Source organism: Delphinus delphis, chromosome 6, assembly GCF_949987515.2.
Source record: "Delphinus delphis chromosome 6, mDelDel1.2, whole genome shotgun sequence".
NCBI lineage: Eukaryota > Metazoa > Chordata > Mammalia > Artiodactyla > Delphinidae > Delphinus > Delphinus delphis.
The window spans coordinates 17,050,562-17,075,151 of NC_082688.1; the positions used below are offsets into that span (position 1 = coordinate 17,050,562).

The window sequence follows — 24,590 nt, forward strand, 5'->3', positions numbered from 1 at the left end:
GGCTGGTTTGGGGGAGCTATCACTGACCCCTTTAGGCTATGAAGTGCTGAGGTTTGGGGTTCCTGTACTTCACCCTGGACTTGAGCTAAGGACAATGTACAGTCTTGGAAGCCCAGCTGGGGCTGCATCTGAGGGAGGTCCGTGGAAGGATATAGATGCAGAATCTTAGGGAGAGATTGGGGAAGCAGAACTTGGAGAGCTGCCTTGGAGCAGCCCAGCTTGTGACAGCAAGGCCTCAGGGAACACGTTCTGAGGTGCTTAGCGCTCATGGCGAGGGTAGGGGCTTAACCGTGTTTCAGTTGGGATGTTCCCTGAACAAGGAAGGAAAACATCGCATACCAGCGCCCCCTGCAGCCTGTGCCCTGGGTTGCCAGAGGTGTTCCCCAGGGTGGAGGGCATCGCCGAGGTAAGAAGAGTTACTAAGAATAAGGCGGTAGGTGGCTGGCAGTTCTCTCCGCTAACTTGGGGGACTCAGGAAATGCTGAATTCTGTGTTTTTGAAAACTCAGGTGACAAGGAGCAAGCAGGTAAAGAGGAAAGGGTGAATCGTACCAGGTCAGCCGTGATGGTTGCAAGGAGGGCACTGAGCGATTTTTGCTTCCCGCCTCTGTCATTGCTCAAATCTGCCTCCCCTTGAGTCCCCTCCCTTCTCCGTTCTCATTGGTTGTCATCTTGTGCTTGACCCTCTGCCCTTAGTAACTACCTTTCCCGGGGTTTTCCTGATCAGACCCAGTAGGGGAGACCCCCCCAGGCTGTCACAACACGCCTTCCAGACAACTGACAGCTCCATCACCGGTGCTGGGAAATGGCAGCAAAGCACTGCCTCCTAAAGACCCCTAGTGTGTGACTTGTGATACGTTTTGCAGAAACTTGATGGGTAGAATGAAGGCATTGGAGATGCTGGAAAGCCTCTGGGTTTGCATCTTTGCTTTCTGTGACTGCAGTGACTCTCTGCCCGAGTTGCTGCTGGTGTCGGGTTTCTTCTTTCTTTTTCAACACTTATTTTACTAAACATTGCTCTGTGTCAATCACTTTGCAACAGAGAAAGTTCTCTTATAAACATGAGTCTCAAGATGGGTCCTTACATAAAGAGGAAAAGGTACCTGTTATCATGGTCTTTTTAAAGATGGGGAAACTGAGGCTCAGAAAGGTGAAGTGGCTGGCCCAGGGCTGTACGGCCGATGAGTGACAGCCAGGACTTGATGCTGCATCATGGGTGTCCCCTTTCACTTAAAGTCCTATTATTTCCATCCAGGTCTAGGACTAGGAATAGCAAATAGATATAGCTATCAATCTGCTTTCTGTGGAAGGTGATTGTGCATGAATAATTGGGTCGGACATCACCTCACCTCTTCACTTTCTGGTTCATTGTCTCCTGAGCATTTACAAGTAAGTAAATGATTAAACAGGCTTGGAATGCAGACCAACTTCTCCTCTTTGCCCTCAAAGCAAGGAGAAGTAGCCTGACTGTTGTCCTGTTTGCCTTTTAATTATCCACAGTGCCCTTTCCCTGGCCCTAGGAGGGAACTAACAGCAGCGTGTGTGTGTGTGTGTGTGTGTGTGTGTGTGTGTGGTGTGTGTGTGAATTCACTAAGTATCTTCCAGTCTTCTAGCCCTAGGACAGGACTCAAGGATGCTTCAGACTCAGCCCTTTCTCTTTTGGGACTTCCAGGCCATTTGTAGAGACATCTATCTGCCCACTCATTTATCCACTTATCCACTTATCCATCCATCCATCCATCCAAAAGATATTTAGTAAGCACCAACAAAGCACCTAGTGCTACTCTCAGCACTGACAATAAAGTAATGAACAAAATGGAGGTCCTATCTTATGGAAGTTCTATTCCATTAGAGTCATAAACAAAGTTAACACATGAATGTATAATATAACAGCAGGGAGAGGTAAGTTCCCTTTGAAAACAGTTAAATCAAGGAAAAGAGATAGAGATGCTGTGACGGACACAAGAGTGAGGGGCACCATTCACCAGGGATGCAAAAGGAGGTCTTCACTGATGAGGCTGTGTCTTGTTTGCAGACCAGCACCGCTACCAAACCTCCTTTCCCCACCCAAGATTTCTCAAGAAGCCAGCTCACATGCGAAGCTCCCTGCCTGTATGAAAGTTATTTTGAGTGTATTAAGTGTTGACCAGCTTCTCCATAGCCTCCGGCTTCCTTGAGAGTCTGAGCTCTCTTTTCTGTCTCAGAAGGCTGGGTTGTTGGCACAGTGGTGTAAGGTTGGCACAGTATTAGGGATCTCTCCATGGACCGTGTGTGTCTGCAACACATTCCCTGAGAATGATGCCCTGAGCAAAGGCCACAGAGTCCGGATACCGCCGACTCTAGGGACAAACTGAGAGCTTCAGGATTCTCATGGACTTTGGATTCTGGAACCAAATGTGTGCCCTGCCTCTAACTGACTCTGCGACCTTGGGCAAAGTCACTTCTAGGAGGCTGTCTTTCCTCCTTGTCTGTTAAATGAAGAACACTTCACTCACAGGGCTGCTACGGCCACCTCGTTAACAAATTACACATGAGGACCAGTGAACTTTCTGCAAACTTCTTCAGTTTATAAGGGGGCAGGGCCAGGGCTAGGACGTAAGTTTTCTGATTTCTTTCTCAAGGCAGTTTTCCTCTGTCAGAATTTTTTAAACCGCCATTTACTGACCACTGGCTTTGTTCTAAACATCGTCTTGAATGCTTTGTGCATTTACTTGTTTAATTCTCACAATAGCCCCATTCTGTGAAGACTGCTCTCCTCAACTTCCCAGTGAGAAAACGGAGGCTTAGAGAAGGGCAGCGACCCACCCAAAGCTGCACAGCTGGTACACGATAGCTCAGGTACCGGAACTCGGGGCCATCACCTCCTGCATGGTTAGCCAGGCTGTTTAGTTGGTTATCCAGCCTTTCTGTCACATTTTGGGTATGAGTATACTTGGTAAGATGGGCCAGCCTACTCCGCTACCTTTGAACTTAACTGTAATTGGAATGACAGGGAAGTCCTTTTTATTCCCACTTCTTCTATATTTTGCACTTAGAAGCTATCAGAACCTTTGCTTCTTACTATGTTTCGTTCTGGCATAGAGCTTATCAGACTGGGCATTGCAGTCATTATCTGCTTACTTATCGATTTCTCCAGACTGACTGCAAGTTCTTGAGGCCTTATCTGGGTATTCCTAAATCTAGGCAGAAGGTTTGGCACAGGGACGGGGCATGACAGTAATAGCAGTAACAGTCAAGCCAGTAACGGCCATGTACTGAATGTTTTTTTATAGGTCAGGGGCTGTATGACATATTTTACATACATCATCTTATCTAATCCTCACAACAGCCCATTTTGGTGAATGGTTTTATTCCATGTTGGGACTGCAGAAGCTGAGCTTCACAGAGAGAAGGTCACACCACTGGAAAGAACAAGAACTTGAACTTGGGCCTGCCTGGTTCCAGGCATGCCCTTAATCTGGTGAATGAGTGAATCAGTGAATGAGTGCAAGGCTCCTCTGTAGTCACTTGGGTTCATCTGTTTGTCTTCATGACTCAAAGAATAGGAAAAAAATCAATCCTCTCAAGGATGCTCCCCCCCCATCCATCTTCAGAGTGGGCTTTCTGACAGAACTGAGAGGCCACCTGAGGATGTGGAGAGGATGCTGATTTGCGCTAAGTGCCTCCTGTGAATTGTTTTCAGCTCTCTCTCCCACACAGATGGAGAATTGCCAGACAGATGTAGGTATATGTCAGTCACCTACCCTCAAAGAGGCATTTATAATGGATTCATTCGTTAATTCTTCCAAGAAGTAATTGAGGATCTACTATGTACCATGTACCATTCAAATTTATTCAGAAATAAATAAAACCCTGCCCTTCCCTTCACTGCCTCTCACTGTAGAAATACAATCAATGCATAACGAGATCTACTCGTTATTGGACCCTGGGCTTGGTCTTGGGTACATGGAGTTGATTAAGGATGCCCTCCAGGGGCACTCAGGGTGATGAGAGGGTAGTTGGAAGACAGAAGCATGAGTCACTGAGGGTCCTAACAGGTGAGTACTTAACCAGCCAGAGACAGCAGGTTTCACAAAGGCTTGCTGAGAACTCATGACCCAAGAGCTGAGGTTTAAAGGACTAGACAGAGAAGTGGGGGGAGGACATTTCAGGCAGACTGAGTGGCATGAGCGAAAGCACAGCTGCGTGAGATGGTGCGAGGGATACAGGATGTTTCACTGGTGGTGTTAGTTCATGCTTATACAACTGAAATGCGAGGCGGGATGTCATGAAAATATATATATTTCATCTGTTCGAAAATGCTTTCACGTTTGCCTTTGCTTCTCTGATCTGGAATATTGGAGCTGGAAGGGCTGTTAGAAACCAGCCAATTTTATCTACTCGCCCTGAAGAGGGGAAGGGCCATGGTCAAGGTCACACAGCTTGGAATCTGTAGGGGGAGAGCAGGGTAATCAGGGGAATGTTTTGCGAGACGGTACAGAGAATATCTCATACTTCAATGGAGGGAGTTTGGTGGCTCCACCATTACCTTGTATCTAACTTTTCAGGAAACAAGGCCTTGCATCAATAACAAGGATGCTGACATTTCCTGAGATCTACTACTTGCAAGCCATTATGCTCAGTGTTCTATAATGCAATCTCATTTGATCCTCCCCAAACCCTCTCAGTTACGTGTTAGTGACCCAGTTTATAGCTGAGAAAACTGAAGAAGCACAAGGGATATACCAGTGACACCCAAAGGAAAGATAGTACAGCCGTGACTCACGTCCACGTCTGCCTGACTCAACGTGCGTTAGCTTTCCTCTTGATGAACTGCTGTAGCGTTCAGAATGATCGCCCAGGATTTGGCCCCCATTCTCATCTGATCTAAAGATGATTAAGAAAGTTTGAGCTGGATGGGGAGTGAGTATGTCTCAAAGAATTTCTGCATTTTTACTTTATTCCCTTGACATCACCTTGGGAAATAAAATAGGGTCGCTAAAAGATACATTATAAGTAGATGATTACTTTAAAAGAAAAAAGGTTTCATTTTCTATAATGGGACCTCCTTAAATAGGTCACCCTACATCTGTCTAGTGACAAAGAGATAACTATAGATAAATATAGCCAGCCATATATATATATATATATATATATATATATATATATATAAAGATGTGAATATATTTTTATACACATGAATACATACATACATGTATATAATATATACATGCACATCTTTGTTGTGCATTTATCCGCTCCTCATTGTCCATACTTATGAACAAAGTATGTAAGTATAAGTTCAAACTTATCTCTTCATTTGACTCTGTGCTGGGATCTTCCATGACCTTCTGGGAGCTTACCTAGGAAAAGAATTAACACATAGGTAGAGTCACCTCTAATCCAGCGACAGAATCCACACCTCACTGTCATGCTGGTACTTTCTTTCTCTCCCCTTCCTGCCAATCAAACACCAGTTCTTTCCACCCCGTGGTGTGTCTTATTTCTACCCCATTAGCTAACTACTCACTTCAACTGCCCTAATCTCAGGTCTCATCTTCTCTCTCTTAGACCAGGGCTTCCTCAACCTCTGTACTATTGAAAGAAATCATTATTTGTTGTTCCTGGCTATCCTGTACATGTAAGATGCTTACAGATTTCCTGGCCTCTACCCATGAAATGCCAGTAACACCTCTTCCCTAGTTGTGACAACCAAAAATGTCTCCATGACCAAATGTCTCCTGCGGGGCAAAATTGCCCCCAAGTCGAGAAGTGCTGTCCTAGACGATTGTGAATAGCGACCTCACTGGTCTCGCAGTTTCCAGTCTCCTCACCACATACATCCAGTGTGATCTCACCACTCTATGGCTTAAAAAAAAAAAGTCTCAGATCCTTAATGCCTAAAGAATGGTCATGCCATTTGCACTATGTTTCTGACCTGTGTTATCATCTTATTCTCCTGCAGCTCCAGTGGCCATTCCCAGTCTGTGAGAGAGTGGGCCTGCAGTTTTACTGGGAATAGCCCCAGGTGGGAGGTCTTATCCCCTATACTTGCCACTGTGTTGTGTATTCTCAAGCAAGTTTATCTTCCGAGCCTCCGCTTTTCCATCTGAGCAATGGGTATAATCATCTAACCAGCTGGGGAGCTTGAGCATCACTAGCTCTAATACAAGGTAGAAAGTGCTAAAGCTCCTGAAGTAAGGGTTGAGATGAAGTATTCTGGGAATTCAGAGGATAAAGCGATATCCTTCTGGCTGAGGCTGCAGACGGGGAGATCCCAGAGGAGTTCACCAAGGAGATGGCAGTGAAGGTAGCCATGAAGTCTGCCTGATATTTCAGCTTACAGATGTGGGGGTGAGGAATAACAAGGAGGGCAGCATTCCAGGCAGAGGAAATCTCAGGACATTAAATGGGAACAGCGAGTTCCCATGTGGTTGAATACTTAGCATGGTGCCCTATCGCAGGCGCACAGTAGGGTTGGTGGCATGGATGGGGGAAGCATACATTTTGAGAAGATTATCTCAGAGGCATACATTTTGAGATATAAGTTAAGCAATTGATGAACATGAACTGCCAAACTGCAGAACTTTCCAGCTTACTCAGTGGGGAGGGGCTTTGTTTCCTGCTGTGCATTATTTATGATAGAAGATGGGTTGAGAACAGTGAAGGAGATGGAATAAAGCCTGGGAGATGGTTCAGAGTGTATTCAAATTATCATGGTGAAAGGTAATTGTGACTGGGACATAGGATGGAGAGAAAGAAAGGTTGGGGAAAGAAACTATTTTGTAGATCAAAGTGTCAGGATTCATGATTTCTCAGCAACTTTGGGGAGTGTGGACTACATAGTCTGCCTCCAAAACCATTTCAGGATGTTCTGTGATCTTGGTCAAGTCACTTCCACTCTCTGTGCCTGTTTCCTTACCTGTAGCACCAAGGGTTTGGACTATTTTCTAATAATCCCTCCAGCTTACACATAGTCTGAGGCCTGAAAGAAGATGTCCCAGAGAACTTGAAGACCCAGCCCCTTTCCCTGCTAGCTGTCACTCAGCAAACGGCCAGGAGAACACCCAGTGGATCATCAGGGCTCAGCTGTCCTGGGGCTGGCTGTCGGGACCAGACACAAGTGACGAGAAGGGAAGGACATTACTTGGGAGAATATGCATGTTCACAGCTCTGAGGATTAAAGGCCCATGTTCTTATCACTGCCTAACAGAGTATTATAAATCCATTCTTAGAATCCCAAATCCTTTTGTGGCTTGGCCGTCGTGAGGGAATATTAAAAAGGCCAAAGACAGAAATAATCAGTTTCCGAATGACACGTTGTCACATAAAAGCGTTTCTCGCATTACCCCTTTCTTTCCTTTCTCTGGCTCCTTCTCCTGTGCCTGGATATTTTAACCAGAAAAATAGATTAAAATGGAGCCAGGCTGAATGGAGTTCTAACCTTGACTTTTCAGAAGGCTCTCTCGGTGTGGTGGTTTGGGAGGTGCTTTCTGTTTTCCAGCTCTGTGTGTTTTTCAGCGTTCGATATTGTGTGTGTAAGCGAGCCAGCTGGAGGCACGAGCATTGCGATAAAGGCAGAGCAGCAAAGAGGGGCCCTGCAGGGTCTGATCAGGTGCCCTCGGGGTGCTGGGGTCAGATTTACATTCCTCTGGCAAAGTCCGGGCAAGGTTTTAGGTTTCTGGATGTTTACTAAGCGCCTTCCTGGGCCAAGCACCATGTTTTAGGCTGGATAAATGAAAGCTCAGAAACTAGAGTGGGAAGATGGTCAACCAGATGATCAGGTGGTAGCAGTGTAGCCGGATAACTGACAACCATGGGGTTCGTGAGGGAAGAGAGCACAGCCTCCTCCCAACACGCAGAGGCAAAGGTGCCCCCTGAGGAAGCCATGTCCAAGCTGAGATGGCTGGGTGACTTGAGATGAGCAGATGAAGGCGAGGATATTAGCTTCCTAGGGCTGTCATAGCAAATTATCACAAACTGGGGGGCTTAAAACAACAGGAGTTTATTCTCTCACAGTTCAGGAGGCCAGAAGCCCCAGATCAAGATGTCAGCAGGATTTGCTCGTTTGGAGGCTCTGAGGGAGAATCTGTCGCATGCCTCCCAGTAGCTTTTGACGGTTGCCGGCAATCCTTGGTTTTCCTTAGCTTGTAAATGCATCAATCTAGTCTCTGTCTTCACATGATTTGTGTGTGTGTGTGTGTGTGTGTGTGCACGTGCACACGTGTGTATCCTCTATTCCTTTTTTTTTAAGTTTTTGTTTTGTTTTGTTTTTATTATATTTTCTTGGCCGCGCTGTGGGACATGTGGAATCTTAGTTCCCCGACCAAAGATAGAACCCGCTCCCCTTGCGTTGGAAGCGCAGAGTCTTAACCACTGGACCGCCAGGGAAGTCCCCTCTATTCTTCTTTTAAGGACACCAGTCCTTGGATTTGGGGCCCACCCAACCCAGTATGACCTCATCTTAATCAATTACAACTGCAAAGACCCTATTTCCAAATAAGAGCACCTTCTGAGGTTCTGGTTGGACATGATTTTGGGGGTGGGTATTATTCGAACCACTACGGGGAGGGAATGGGTGAGTGCTCTGGGCTGAGGAAGAAGCCACTGGGGAAGTGCTCAGAGCATCACACTTTGGGAAGATGCTAATCACACAGTGCGACTCCAGGACAGGGTATGAGGTAGGACTTGCAGGGAAGGGAGGCATGAGAAGGAAGCAGAGACCTAGGCATGAAGGGGCCTAGGTGCCAGGCTAGGGATCTGGACATTATTCTGAGGGTGGGGGAAGGGTATGAAAGGATTTGATTTGGGATGGAGGAATAGAGAGGCTGAAGGACTGAGGCTGGTGGTGGTGACATTCGTGGAGCCAGACTTGTATTTAGATCTTTCATTGTCTTGTTTAATCCTTAGCTTAATCCTTCACATTGGGACCAATCAGCACATTTTATAGGTGAGTCTGTTGTAACACAAGGGGGTAGAATGTCGCAGCCAACTTGTCATGGCCAACAGCAAGCAGGGACAGGGTCTCCCATGCTGGCCTGTGTGCCCCCAGGATACCTGCTTACCCCATCACATCACTCTGCCCTTGACATCGCCCATGCTCACCCTTGCCTGGCTCCACTGAGGGATCTGAGACCAGTAATAGAAGGAGTGAGCTTCTGTTATTAGAGAGGCTTCTAGTAGGGAAGGTTCCAGGACGGATGGGAACACATATTCCATCTCCTGTCTCTTTCCCACTTCCTGCCTCACAGCTCAGTGAAATCCTCAGACCCGTAAGAAGGTAAAACTAGTCACCCAAGGCTTGCAGTCTCACAGAAACCCACCCCTAACCAACAGACTGAGATTTTTATTTCTGCAACTCCTGGCCACATCTCCAACCTTGTTTGTCTCGGGCTGCCTAGAGGAAACACAGTCCACACCAGATTGGGCTTCGGGTTGTCCCTGAGGCCAGCAGGACCTCAGCTTGCCACCCCTTTAGCCTTGGCCTCTTCTTAACTTGCTTTCTAAACATTCACAGCCTTCTCCTTACATCCTCTTTTCCCTCCTGGGCTCCCTGCTTGCCCTGCAGCATTTTCTCCACCGCTGGGGTCTGTGTTTGCCCCTGGCGGGTAGCCTCGGTGGCTGGACACTCTGCCCTGCTCACCTTTCGAGAGACAGTTCCTGCTTTTCTGTTTGCTTGCCCTGGTGAAGGAAGACTGCAGAGAAGAGGGGGCTCAGCTCTGCGGGAGTGGAGCAGCACAGCAGCCTGGACCGATCCAGGTAGATGCAGAGCGTAGTTTCTTCTTGACTTCGAGTTACTCATCTGCTTTCTTTGGGTGAAATGTTCCACTAGGACAGAGGTGGCTACGTGGTCCTCTTGAGCTCCTTTGCTCGCGCACAGCACCCTTCAGTTTGCGAGGACCGTCACAACGGTGTTTAGATTTCATTTGCACAACAACCTTGTGGATACCGTGAATGAGAATCACGCGCATCACGGGTTTACCATGTGCCAGGCACTGAGCACAGCACTCCGTGTCCAGGAACTCACATCTAACCTCCCTCTATAAGGACGCTTTTTACACGGTTTTGTGAATGAAAAAATTGTGATTCAGAGAGGTTCAGCCCTTTGTCCGTGATTGCCCCATTTTTATGTGACAGCATGAGATTTTAAAGACGTCTTTCTGACCCCCAGCCTTTGCCCCTATGTGCTATACTATTCCAAGTATTACCAAGTTGATTTTACAGATGAGTGAACTGAGGGTCTCTAGGGCATCTGGGAAATTTGAGATCACGTAGTGAGTAAACTTGAATTCAGACCCTTTTCCTGCATGCTCTGAGCCTACCTCTGAAGGTAGGGCTGGTCAGTGGTGCTTGAAACATCACCTGAGCTGCTACTATGTCTTGGGTAAGGCCCCCTGAGCCCTTTAGGAGCCCAGCCTGGGGATGTCTGTTTCCATTGGTCAGTGGCACTGTGAGACCTTGATGACTGGAATTCTCTTTTGGCCCAGTTTTCACAGTGAAACCCTGATCTGTAATGGAAGCTGTGTGGTCATTGGCTTAGCGGAGCTGGTGGGAGCAGAGGTCAGAGCAGGCTGGGGAGTGAGGGAAGGGAGCCTGGGCCCCAACAGGAGGGCTGGAGCCACTGGCCTGGGGTCCTATCCAATGAATCAGCAGATCACTGAGCTAAAGGGACTCCCAAGCTCAGCTTCCATCAGAGTGGGGTGAGGGAGGTGGGTGGTCTTCCTCTGCCACCTCCTTCTGGAAGCTCCCTAGGCTGGGAAATCTGTGCCTGAAGTTGCCGAGGTAATTTGAGGAGGCAGAGGTGAGGCTGGGCCGGGGCTAATTACACCTCGGGTGCGCCTGTCCCTTCCCACCACAAGCAAAATTGGGAAGCCATGATGCAGTGAGTCTGAATCTCAGCAGCACTGCCTGGGTAAACAGCCTCCTGCCTCTGGGCCTCTTTTCTCACGTAACATAGGATAACGACACCTTATGTGCACAGGTGTAAAGGTAAATGACAGAGCGTGTGTAAGTGTTTGGTCCAGACTGAGAAGGATTTAGGGACCCAAGACAGGTTTTGCAGAATGAGCATTCAGGGGCAGAAGGTCATTCATTCATTCATTCATTTATTCATTCAACATTAAATATCCACTTGCTGAATGCCATTGGCAATAGCAATAGCTAACAGTCTGTGAGCAGTTACATGTGTCCCACACGGCACTAAATATTCTGCAGGCATCTCACTTAGTCTCACAATGATCCATTGAGGAGACCTTGAATACTGCCCTTATTTAACCAATGAAGAAACCAAGGCTCTGAAAAGTAGTGACCTAGTCAAGGTCACACAGCCTCTTAAGCAGTAGAACCTGGACTAAAACTGTGTCAGTCTGAGGTCAGCTCTTAGCCTCTATGCCAGATATAGCTAGAGGGCTCTGGAAGCAAAGGACAGGGCTTCCTGCCTTCCAGGAGCTCCCTGGGGGTGCTTTATGAGCTGATCCAGGACTGCATGGGAATCCAGGGAGGCTTGTCAGGATACAGTGGGGGGAGAGAGGAGCGGTGGTGGTTACCTGTGGACAGATTGGTTAAGCCTCATCTTTCCCAGGTCAGTTTTGGTCCTGGGTCTGACCACAGGGTCAAACACCCATAATCAGGGTGGGCAGAAGGGGCCGGGGATGAAGGACTCTGGAACCAGGCAAGGTCTGCCCCTCACAGCGAATGAAACACCCAAAGGGGAGAAGGTAGAGGGCTGAGTCAGGGATAGCAATTTCCCGAAGGGTATCCATGGACCAAAATTAAAAGCTTCTCTGAAGAGTTTGCCTCGAGATGTGCCCCCTGAATCCTGGATTTGAAAACAATGTTTTCCTTTTCCTTCTCGGGATTCCCTTTTACTTTGTACACTCACCATTTTTCCCACTTTTCCTTTCCCTTCCTTTGCTCTGTAGAATCGCTACGCTGTCAAATAGCCACTGGCTCTGCAGTGAAGAACTGGGTTCAAATCCCTGCCTTACTACCTCCTGGCCTTTTATTCCCAGTTGGACCTAGGATCAAAACCTCTGTGACTTTAAGCAAGTTACTTAACCTCTCTGAACCACCTTTCCCTCATTTCATTTATGGAACAGAAACTATTACAGAGGATTGCCTTAAAGATTAAATAAAATAACATTAAGTAAAAGTAGTAAGGAGAGGGCCTGCTACTGTTATATTGAGTGACAGTGTTCTTCCTGCCTCCTTTTTCTCTTCACTTATCTTTCTTATTATCTCTTCTGTCCACACTCCCCCCTCTGTCTCTTTCCTTTCTTATCTCTGGTGTAAAAAACTGACAAGTAATACCACGTCACACATGATCTCTAGACGTGGAGCAATCTCTGTTGTATGTTCTGTGGAGGGAAAAAAGGGTTTGTTCTTGTTTTCCTAGGGCTCCAGAGTACTAAACTGTGCACACACACACACACATTATTTTTTTGAATTTTAGAATTTTATTTATTTTTTTATGCAGCAGGTTCTTATTAGTTATCCATTTTATACATATTAATGTATATATGTCAAGCCCAATCACACACACACATTTTACATACACTTGACAGATCGTACACACACACACACACACACATATACATAAATACGCATACTTTTTTTTTTTTTTTTAGAGTATTTATTTTTGAGTTCTGACATCCAGAGAAACCTGGGGATCCCACAGTAACTCACCGCCAGAGTCAAGACAGGGCTGTCAGCCATACCTGCAACCCTGGTCACCTCTTAGCCCACTTACCACCCACTACCCATCCCCCGTGGAGGTGATGAATTCTAGCTTAGTGAGTTGAAGGACTTGCAAAAGAAAATCATTATTTTTTAATGTAGTCAGCAGGACAGCGGAATCATTTTAGTAAATAATGTTCTTCTTGGCCTAAACAGGTATCCTTTCCAGCAGTCACACCCCCACCCAAGATAATCTATTCAGGGTTAGTTAACATCTGTCGTCTTTGCTAGATGTTATACAAGTAGTTTTCAGAAATTGTCCTTTGCCTCCAATGCGATTATAATTAAGGAAGAACACTCAGCCACATGGGTGTGGTTGAAAGAATACAGGCTTTAGAGCTAAAACACCAGACCAAACACACACACACACAGTGAGGCACAGAGCTTGCTCTGCCATGCACCGTCCGAGTTCTAGAGTCTCTTGATTCATTTGCCTCCTTCCCCCTAAACCACAAGCGTGATCCTCCCCAAGTGTAGGGATTACACATCAGGGACTCAACAAAGTGGCCCCGACTCTCCCAGGCAGAAAGCACAGTGTATAATGAAGTGAAGCAAGATAACTGAAGGGGCTACACCTGTTCACTGGAGATGCTTCTGGCACAGAGTGAAAGCAGGGAGGCGAGGAGAATACAAACCTTCCACCTCCAGCCCTTGACCGGTTCTGTGGGGAGCACGGACGTGCTTTGGAAATACCCCTGCCCTTGAGGAGTTCACAGAGCAGGATAGTTCGTGAGTCTCATGAATCATGCAAGAGCCATTCGTAAACACTTTAGCCCGTTTCAATTTAATGTGTGGTGTGCAGACTCAACCAAATATTTCCTGGTTGGATGTGTTAAAGAAAAATAAACTTCAGTATGCCTTACATTTCTGATTAAGGGAGCCCCAGAACAGTGCATTTGTTCATTCATTCATTCAACAAATATTTATGAAGCGCCTGGTTTGTCCCAGGCGCCCTGCTGGGAATCAGTGTTTATGATAATAAAAATATACATTACGCAGAAATTGTTTGACTTGACAACACTATTGTATATTCCCAGCAGGATGGAACAAAGGCTGCTATCTCTTGAGCCCTCAGTGGACTCATTCTAGACATGAGGAAGCAAGGCTGACAGGGTGTGAGCAAATGTCCTGGGGTCACTCAGCTGGTGGAAGGCAGATTCAGGACTCAGACACTCTGTGTGTGAAGCCACAGCCCTGACTCATCCCCTTAGCAGTCTGCATCACTCTGGCGTGACCGTTATCCATCTCATTTGCTCCTCGTGGCGACCTTCTGAAGAAGGAAGGGCAGGGGTTCTTACTCACCCTTATACAAGTGAAAAACAAGGTTCAGAGAGGTGAAGCAGTTTGTCCAAGGTCACACAGCTTTTTGGTGAGAAAGCCAGGTTTGGAAACGGTGTCGCTCTGAGGCTCTGAGAGTCAAACCCAGGGATCTGGGCTGAGTGTGGTGTACGGAAGACCTCCTCTGGCACTCCGGCCCAAAGAACAGTGGCCCATTTGCTTGTCCTTCTTCCCTCCCGCTCCAGGGTGGCCTCATCGCACTGCTGCTGCTGCTGCTGGTGTTCACTGTGGCACTGTATGCCCAGCGGCGCTGGCAGAAGCGTCGCCGCATCCCCCAGAAGAGCGCCAGCACGGAAGCCACTCACGAGATCCACTACATCCCCTCTGTGCTGCTGGGTCCCCAGGCCCGGGAAAGCTTCCGCTCCTCCCGGCTGCAGGCCCACAATTCCGTCATCGGCGTGCCCATCCGGGAGACCCCCATCCTGGATGACTATGACTACGAGGAGGATGAGGACCCACCCCGGCGGGCCAACCACGACTCCCGTGAGGATGAGTTTGGCAGTCAGGTGACCCACACCCTGGACAGCCTGGGCCGACCAGGGGAAGAGAAAGGGGACTTTGAGAAGAAAGGTGAGTCTTCCTTGTTGCATCCCACCTTCCAGGGGGCGTTTTGGGGAGCTGGGAAGAGGCGCGGGAGCTGGGCGGTTGGGGACACAGGAACTGTCTTCTGGGCTAAGCCATTTTTGATTTATGGCCAACTTCCATTGGGTTTTCAGAGTTTATTTTCTCAGATTCTTCAGTGTTGATGGGAGGAAAAAAAGAGAGTGTCAGTGTGCTTGGAATTGGAGTTTTGAGGAACATCAGAAGTTATATAGTCCAACATCTCTCCAGTGTCTCTTGATTACCTCCCTTGATGGCCTTCTCACTACTCAGGAAAGGTCTCATATCATTTCCAGACACTACTATTGGAAGGTTTTTCCTTAAACTGAGTTGCAGTCTGTTTCCCTGGCCCTCTATGTCAGAAAGTGAATCTGAATTTTTCTTCTCCAAGGCAGCTCTTGGGAAATGTAACAAAAGGAAAAGAAAAAAATAAAAGGCACCCTGTAACTTTTAGAAATCAACCTCAATAAACAATCCCAGTTTCTTCAGCTACTCTGATGTGACGTATTTTGAGACATTTCACCCTTTTGATCACTGTCCTCTACATGAAGATTGTAATTTGTCATGTCCTGGAGTGTAACACCAGAACTGACAGACGCTCCACTTCCTCAAGGTGGGAATGCACCTGTGCCGAGAAAAAAGCAATTTTCACCTCCCTCTTGCTAGCTGTTATGCTTCTGTTGATGCAGTTTGAAGATCACATTTGGGTTTTTTTTTTTTTTTTGCAGTTAATACTGGCCCATAGTTGGCTTTTTGATGACTAAAACCTCTCACTCTTTTTCATGTATGCTGTTGCAAAGACCCATTCCCTTTGTTCTGTTGGAGGAAAATTGATTATTTGGACATACGTGCAGGATGTGTTTGTATTTGTCTTTATTAAGTGTTATGGCTCCAGCTGGTTTATAGAAGGGATTTGGGTATTTCTTCCTTTAGATAAATACTATAAAAGTACTGTTCTGCTTTTTTCCCATATTGTCTTTGTGATGCTGGTGGTGGGTTAAAGGTTTGGCCTTGAGGCCCCAGTGTTAGAACTACTCTTCTTTGTGAGCCATGAGGAACCATCATCACTGCTTGGCCCAGTCCTGGAGCTGTGAACTCGACATTCTTTTCTTCCGCATCTAAGATCTTTCCTCTCAGATCCATGTTTCTGTGATACTCAGTGGGCAAATAGGAACACTGGGGGCTTCTTAAAAAGGAGGCATTTCTGTTAAATTTAGAAACCCAGGGAGGGAAAAGAGTGGTAAACAAGCGAGAGTACAGGTTTTGGAGTTGTCTGGACCTGGGTTCAAATCTCGTCTCCTTTGTTTGCTGGGTGACCTTGGAAAAATGGGAATTCAATCCTCCAAGTCTCAGCTTCCTCACTGAAGGATTTTTGAAAGGATTAAATATAAAAATAAAATGTGTGTAAAGTACCTAAGGCAGGGCCTAATATCTGGTATGTGTTGAATCCCTGAGAGCTGTATTTGTAGACCTCAGGCCCTTGGTCTTTCCTGGGCCTCTAAGACGCTCCCTAATCCAGCTCCCTATGCTTCGCCAGTCTCGCTCTAAGTGCCAGCCACCACGCTCTGCTCAGTGCTCTGGAATGTCTGCGTCATTTCCCTTCTCTGCCACCATCTCTTCTGTCTTTGAACTGTTGGTTTACTGACAGTTTCCTCAATCTTTGCTTTCTCAAGCATTATTTATCTTTCTTCATGTGACTTCTCATCTTGGCACAAGAACAGTCTGCATTTATTTCATATCTCCACATCTTGTAGTACCTGCCTAGCACAGTGCCTCACGTGTCAAGAATGTCCAGTGAGTGTTGGGCAAGAAAGATGACCGTAGAGAGTGAGGTGGTTTGGGAGCAATGCTGTCAGGCCAGAGCATCGTGCCTCTCTTGTCTAATGTAGAAAGTCGCTTGGGTAAGACACAAAGCATCTTCCCGTTTGCTTAGATTTGGACTTCTGCAGCCTAATTTACTGAGCCTCACTGTGTTTATGTGGAAAATGGGTGAATTAGCAGCCAGTCTGCCCCCCTTATAGCTGACCTGTGGGGATCAAATGATAATGATCATTTGATCATTATCTTCAGCGCACGGCAAGCGCTGAAGAAGTTTTCCCAGAAAACTTCTAGGAAAGTTGTGGGCTTTGTTCTCCACACCAGAATCTTCCCCAGCCTAGCCAAGAGGAATGCTTCATGTCTCCTTCAGTTCCTGGAGCAGGTTGTGATTACTTTGAGCTCATTACTTATCACTGTTCAATAATAATCCATTTCTCTTTCTGTTTTCGACACTACCTAGACTTGGAGATTTTTATTTATTTATTTATTTTTATTGAGATATAATTAACATATAACGTTGTGTTAGTTTCAGGTATACAGTGTAATGATTCAGTATTTGTGTATATTGAGAAATGATCCCCACAATGTCTAGTTAACATCCGTGGCCTTACATCATGACGATTTTTTTCTTGTGATGAGAACTTTATGCTCTTGGCAACTTCCAGATATACAATAGGGTATTATTAACTCTAGTCACCATGATGTACATTCCTTCCCCATGATTTACTCATAAGACCTGGAGATTTTTGAGAGCAAGGGCAGTGTTCCTTATTTTTGTTTCACTAGCATCTGGCGCAGTGGGTAACACTTAATAGATGCTCTGAAAATACTGGTTGACTGGATGATTAACACAACCCCTCAATCATTTGGTCGATCGGATAAATCCAGGCATTGGTTAGACTCCAGAATTCTCAGTTCCAGACCTCAAATTATCTCATTGACCTCAGATCTGGGGACCAAAGTGTTGGCAGAGGCCATCAGTAGTGATGACCAGAACCCAGAAAAGAGTAGTCACTGGTTGGGGGTGAAAACCCAGGAAGAATCACTGATGACAGATGAGTAACCACCAAGGAGCAGAGCCAAGAAGCCGCCAACAGAGGCAAATTCTTTCCCCCCAGCCCCCATCCCCATGCCCGCTGCCTCCACCAAGCTCCGTATGGAGAACGGAAAGCATCTTCAAAATGGGGAAGCAGGTCACTGCCCATAATCCTGTCTGACTTCTTTTCCTTCCTTTCTTCCTTCTCTCCCCACTCCCTCCGCCCTCCCCTCCCTCTCCCTCCTTCCCCCCACAACCTGGAAGGTGATACAGTATGGAGATAAACACTCTGCCCTCAGGAGGCGGAACAGTAGAGAAATTAAGTTTACCACCCAGCTTACTAGCTCTGTGACCTTGGATAAGTCACCTACTCCTCTCCCGTCAAAGGGGCATGATACTAGTATTCTACCTCCAGGGTGATTGGGAAACGTAAACGAGGTAACACAGGTAGAGGCTCTGGTACAGTAAACATTCAGTACACATTTCTGTCATTGTTATTCATACCATCAGTCCTCAGAGTTGGCCCACTGTGCCAGAGGCCATGATAGACTCTGGAATAGAGGTGAGGAAAGGAGAACCTTTGCCCTTAAAGAGCATGGCGGTAAACCTCCTTGGAAACCGAAGCTGAAGCTCGAATAGTCCTGGGTCTCTCTGTGCCACACAGCAAGGGAGTGGCAGAGTCGAGGTAAGAGCTCCAGCCTTCCTGGCCAGAGAGCACCCTTACTGTATAGATAGCTGTCGTGCTCAGAATGGCCTACATGGCATCATGATGACGGCCCATTTCATTGGGGTTGGGGCCTGCCAGGTCTTGTGTTCCTTAAAGAGAACCCTCAGGCTTGCCATTCTAGCTGCTGGACGTTCCAGTTATTCACACGCACAAAGCGTAGACCTGACTCTTGAATGACAGAGACAGCACAGGGGGACAGAATGGTGCTGGATCCAGAGGATACAGAGGACTAACTCCTGAGAGAGGGGCAGGGGCTCTGGCCTCCTCTCCCCACGGGGTCCTCTAGAGTCTGCACACTCTCAGGCTTACCACTGCGTCGTGGCTTAAAGATGCCCCTGTCCCTTGCGTTTTCTTTCAAGCAGAACTCTATCTAAACAATAACAAAAGCAGACTCTTGTTTTCTGAAATCTCAACTTTAGATGAGAAGCATACAAGAGAGATCTAAAGAGGATGAATATGAATGCATGAGAAACAAGACCCAGTCCTTGCAAGGCAGCCTGGTGGAGTGGGGGTGAACAGATGGGCTTGGCACCCCGCTCTTGAGTGCGCTGGCTGCGTGGCCCTGGCGAACCTCTCAGCCACCGGCAAATCCATGCCTTTGTCTCACCTGTTTTCACCTGGCCACGTTATTTTTTTTCACATTCCTCTGAGCTGGTTTTAAAACGAAGTACGATTTGGAATAAAACCAAGCACTTCATTTAATTCTGTATCCCAGCTGCCCTTAGATCCGATAAGGGTAGGAAAGGAGGAAACCTGGGCGAGAAGAAAGTAGAAGACACACTTTTCCTGAGTCCAGACAGGATACTGGACACCCTAACCATGGGGAGGTGGTGGCTGGGGACTGTGCTTGCAGCGTTGTGGCCCCTGTTCCCCCTTTCCTGGACAGAAGAGGGATGATTCTGCGGCAGATTGTGCAAGTTATAACAGCAGCAGCTCAGACCACACGTGCTTTCTGTTGCCTCAGGTGGCTCTTGGAGAGAACCATGAGACTCTTTCTTTTATGGGGGAACCTGGGGACAGCTATGCATTTTGTCCAGAGTGGGCAGGTATCAGAGGCTAGGCGATCCCTATAAAAGTAATCCCAAAGGCCTTTGAAATTACATTGCCAAGGGCTAGTCCCACCTGCTCCTCTCACACTTAGAATTTGCCCATAAGTTCAAACTGCTTCATCATACTTGAGCACCGTCAGCCTGCTTTGCAGCTTGGACCTGCAAATAATAGAGGGACCATCCGGAGGCAGAGGGAGAAAGTTTCATTACCAAGAGACAACAGCTTGGGTTCCCAGACCCCAAGAGCACTGCACTGATCGGGCTGACTTGCAGCTGATACACACTCATGTGGACATACATACCCTTTGTTCAACACTGCAGTTCTTCTGTGCCAGTCAGTAAGAAGCTTGCTGCCCTGCGTGCCCCTCCCCATGCCCTCCTGCTGCCTAGCCATCCCACCCCCTCCCAGGGACCCTCCTGAAGCCCCCACTGTCCAGAACAGGGTGGCTTTAGACTGCTTCCCCAGGATTATGGCTGGCATCCCATCTTGGTGGTTAGTGCCTGTGCCTTAGACATTCTCAGGTATTGCGAGCGTCACCCTTGATATCACCTTAGCCAGTTGCTAGGAATTTAATCATGTCAGTATGTGACCGCTCAGCACTGCGTTGGGTCCGTGACAGAAACTTGATGCATTTTAATTCCAGTTCTCCTTATCCGTCCTCAAATTTATGTTTCCCTTTCCTGAATATTATGCATGGAAGCTCAAGGAAATTAAAATAACAAATTTATCACTTTATCAAGGGATAGGGTAGGGGATGGCTGAATGGATATTGGGTTTTCTTAATTTTGGTTTATTATCGTGAAAGAAATGCATACTATTTGTAATGGAAGGGTGTGAGAGAGGGTGGGACAGAAGGAGAGAGAGAGGGGAGGGGAGCGAGAAAGAGAAAAAGAGAAAGAAAGAAAAGGAAGAAAGAAGACAGGGAGGGAGCAAGGAAGGAATAGGTCTGAGTTGTATAAAGCAAGAACTAAAAGCTCTGCCACTGTCTCTCCATCCCATCCCACTAAGGGGACCCAAAGGCTAATCTTTGATAATAGTTTGATTTATATTCTTCTAGAAAATTTTTCCAATATATATATATATGGAATGTATGTGTTATATATGTATGGTATAGATATAAATATATGCATTTTCACCCAGATATCCACTAATAGGGCCATCTCAGCCACATTCATCATTCTGCAGCAACTTCACAGCTTACCAAACAATGTGTGAAAAGCATCTTTCCACGTCAGCCCTGCACACCTATCTTCTTCTTTTTGAAAGCTCTGTAGGATCCCATCATGGGAACACACCAAACACTCCAACATTTGCTTTTCTACCCCGTTTTGTGGATCATTGTCTCAATTTGCTGCACTTACAATGAGTCAGTAAACATCCATGCGCGTGCGCGCGCGCGCGCACACACACACACACACACACACACACACACACACACACGTATATATTTTTGCAAAGTTTGACTGTTTCTGTAAAACAGATGCCTAAAAGCAGAATCTCTGCCTTAAAGGGGGCACATTACACACTTGTAATTACAAATTACACATTTACAATTTGGGAAGTACTGCCATATTTATTCACTTTAAAATTTGTTTTGTACTCTCTTGGGAGTCAGTATATCCTCTCACACACAGATCTGCCCAGACCACCCACTACCCCATCACATTGACTATTCATATATTAGCATGGACCCTTCTGGTCTTTATCTATATAGTAGCCATCATTTTAACTGTGCAATTTTCTCTTTTGATTTTTTTTTTTTTTTCTGATTAACTTTGGTCCAAATTCTTTTTTTTTTTTTTTTTTTTTTTGGTCAGAAGTCAGTCCTCATGGTTACCCTGAGCAATGATTCTTTGGTGAAATGATGCCACATAAAGGCTTTTCTCTGCTGTCCCACTTCAGTTCAGGACTTAGGGTGGAAAAAGGAAAGAGAAATGGCATCAAATACCAGCAGCGGCCCACAGTGATAGATGTGGAGGGGTCACTGTCTCTCTGACATGGACCAGTAGGCTAATCCTTACTGTTGCTCAAGATGGCAGGCCAGAAAGTTTCAGGGTGAATGGGACCTTTGTTGAGAGGATGGGGAGGGCAGGACTTTATTGAATCCCTATAGGAACCCAGCTGCTGTCCTATACATTATCTCAGTGAGCCATTTGTAATTAACCCTGAGGGGAAGGCAGATGGAAGAATTGGCTAGGAAAGCAGTACTGCTGCTACTGGTGATAAAGATGACAGCTAACTTCCACTTAGTGATAATCAGTGTCTGGGAACATTCCAGAAATTATGTCATTTACACCTCACATCAACCCTATGAGTTACCTACCAATATTGCCCCACCTTACAAAGCAGGAGACTGAAGCTAAGAAGGGTTGAATAATATGTCCAAAGTGACACAGGAGAAAGTGGCTGAGCCAGGTTAAAACTCTGGCATGAGAGCTACCATGCTAAGGGGCCGAGCTGGAATGTGAACACATGACACCACACTGAATTACATGATCCTTGGGAAGGCGCTGAGCTCCTGCAGTCCCAGGGATAGAGCTGAAGCATAGTGCCCATGAGCTTGCGTCCCTCACAAATATGGCAAGAAAAATAGGTAACTAACATCTGTTCTCCAAGGCAGGATGCTGCTACAGAGTAATTCTGAGCTTCCAAATCGGCAGAAGGGACTTTGCAACAGGAAGACCCCAGTTTTTTTAGAGTGTTTTGAGTGGTCCCCAGGCGTGCAGGGAACTCATGTTTGGTGTCAATAAAGCACTCTAGGGTGACAGAGAACTGAGGAGCTGTTTATTAACTCACCCTTCTGACGTCCCCTGTGAATGCCATGTAAATGTCCCCCTAGTGCAGCGTTTTCTAAAATTTCAGAGCTCTTTCATAGTCAACACCTTATTCAGTGCCTCATCTTGGTGTTCAGACTTCTTTACACAGAGACTCTAGCCTGTTTCCACCTCCCTCATCTTCACCTCTACTCATCCATCCCCTCTTCAAGCCACATCAGTCTTCCTGATGTCTCCAAAACACCTCATTCTCACATACCTTCCTGCTTGCGTGCCTACCCTCCCCTTCCATTCTCTACACAGCTTTCACTCTGTTGTGACCACAGTTCCATGCTTAAAGTTTTGCAGAGTTCTCACTGCTCTTGATCCTCATCCACTATGCTCCAGCCACAGTGACCACCTTTCTGTTCTTCAAACTTGCTAGGCTTCTTCCACCACAGGCTATTTGCATTTGCCATGATTACCATTGTCTGCAAAAATCCCTCTCTTTCCTTCCCCGATCTGTCATGGCTGATTCCTCCTCATCATTCTGGTCTCAGCTTAAATCCTACTTCATCCGACAAAGCTCTTTTCCCTATGAGTTCTCCCCTTTCGTCTTCTGTAACAGCACTTTTTTATTATTTTGATTAATCTATTAAATATTTTACTTCTTCCTAGACTCAGGGTTCCATGAGATCATGTCCCAGGTCTATTTGCATTGTTCTGTGACTGTCAGAGTGACTGGTACATAAAAGATGTTACAATATGTGTTGGGTCAATAGATGGAGGAATGGATATGTGAATGAATGGATAGGGAGCTATCTTAGTGTCTTTCCACAAGCTGGTAACCTCTGCATAGACTCTTTATCCTTTTTGTGAACTGTATGAACTGTGTTTAGTATTTTCAAATCAATGATTTGCTGAATCTTCCCATCCATCTCACAAGGCAGAAATTATCCTTATCAAAATTTAGAGATCATCCCAAAGTTATACAGTTAAAAGTAATGGAATCATAAGTTGAACCCAGCTTTGTCTAATTCCCAAACCCAAGCATGTTCTGAAGGTTGCACAGCATAATCCTGTCCATTTATTTGATCAGGAGAGGTAAGACATGGGTTTAGATGAGTTGTGTTTCTCAAGTGTTGAGTACCAACCACAATGAGAGATATATTTTGCTATGGCCACACACACATTCTTTTTTAAATTACAGTTGATTTACAATGTTTCAAGTATAGAGCAAAGTGATTCAGTTATATATACCTATATATGTCTATTCTTTTTTACATTCTTTTCCATTATAGGTTATTACAAGTTATTGAATGTAATTCCCTGTGCTATATAGTAGGTGCTTGTTGTTTGTCTATTTTATATATAGTAGTGTGTATCTGTTAATCCCAAATTCCTAGTTTATCCCCCCCGCATCCTTCCCCTTTGGTAACCATAAGTTTGTTTTCTGTGTCTTTGAGTTTTGTAAGTAGGTTCATTTTTATCATTTTTTTTAGATTCCACATATAAGTGATATTATTTGATATTTGTCTTTCTCTCACTTACTTCACTTAATATGATAATCTCTAAGTCCATCCATGTTGCTGCAAGTGGGCATTATTTCATTCTTTTTTATGGCTGAGTAATATTCCATTGTATATATGTGTGTATTCCACATCTTCTTTATCCATTCATCTGTCGATGGACACAGGTTGCTTCCATGTCTTGTAAATATTGCTGCTATTGTAGATAGTACTTCTATGAACATTGGGATGCACGTATCTTTTCAAATTAGAGTTTTCATCTTTTCCAGATATATGCCCAGGAGTGGGATTCCTGGATCATATGGTAACTCTACCTTTAGTTTTTTAAGGAACCTCCATACTGTTCTCCAAAGCGGCTGTACCAATTTACATTCCCACCAACAGTGCAAGAGGGTTCCCTTTTCTCCACACCCACTCCAGCATTTATTATTCGTAGACTTTTTGATGATGGCCATTCTAACCAGTTGAGGTGATTCCTTATTGTAGTTTTGATTTGCATTTCTCTAATAGTTAGTGATATTGAGCATCTTTTCATGTGCCTGTTGGCCATCTGTAGAGGGCCTTCTTGGAGACATGTTCTTGTGACTGTGTGTCTATGTGTCTCTAAAAGAAGTTTGGCAAAAGCATCCTTCCCCTGTTACCTGTGGCATGCTCTGATATTTTCTATTATTTTTTGTCATCTCTTTGATGCTGGTGTGAACCACTGAATTGATTTCACAGTTTATGAGGAGGCCATAACCTAAAGTTCAAAGACCTTTCAGCCTCAGAGAGGCGGCATTGTGCTGGGATATCCACAGGGGGACAGATCCCTGGTCACTGGGTCTGTGATAGCTTCCTGGAGGTGTTCCTTACCTGGAGAGCTGAAGGATGAAGATAATTAGACTCAAGGTAAGGGGTTGGTAGAGGAACTAGGAATGGTGCTTGAGACAGGCAAGGCCCTCATGACGGCTTTATGTCTTACACCACTGTCCCTGTGGCCAACCCACTGGGGTTTTTCACCCAACCCTCTGGCCCGCTGGTCCCATT

General features: G+C 46.0%; 1 protein-coding gene across 2 annotated transcripts in view; it reads left to right on the plus strand.

The window, feature by feature from the left end:
• ASTN2 (astrotactin 2) overlaps positions 1 to 24,590 on the plus strand; it is a 912,541-nt gene that overhangs the window by 210,453 nt on the left and 677,498 nt on the right. For both annotated transcript variants that reach the window (XM_060013324.1, XM_060013323.1), the window contains exon 3: positions 14,237 to 14,621. In XM_060013324.1, the coding sequence (XP_059869307.1) occupies positions 14,237 to 14,621 (385 nt within the window). The remainder of the gene's footprint in view (positions 1 to 14,236; positions 14,622 to 24,590) is intronic.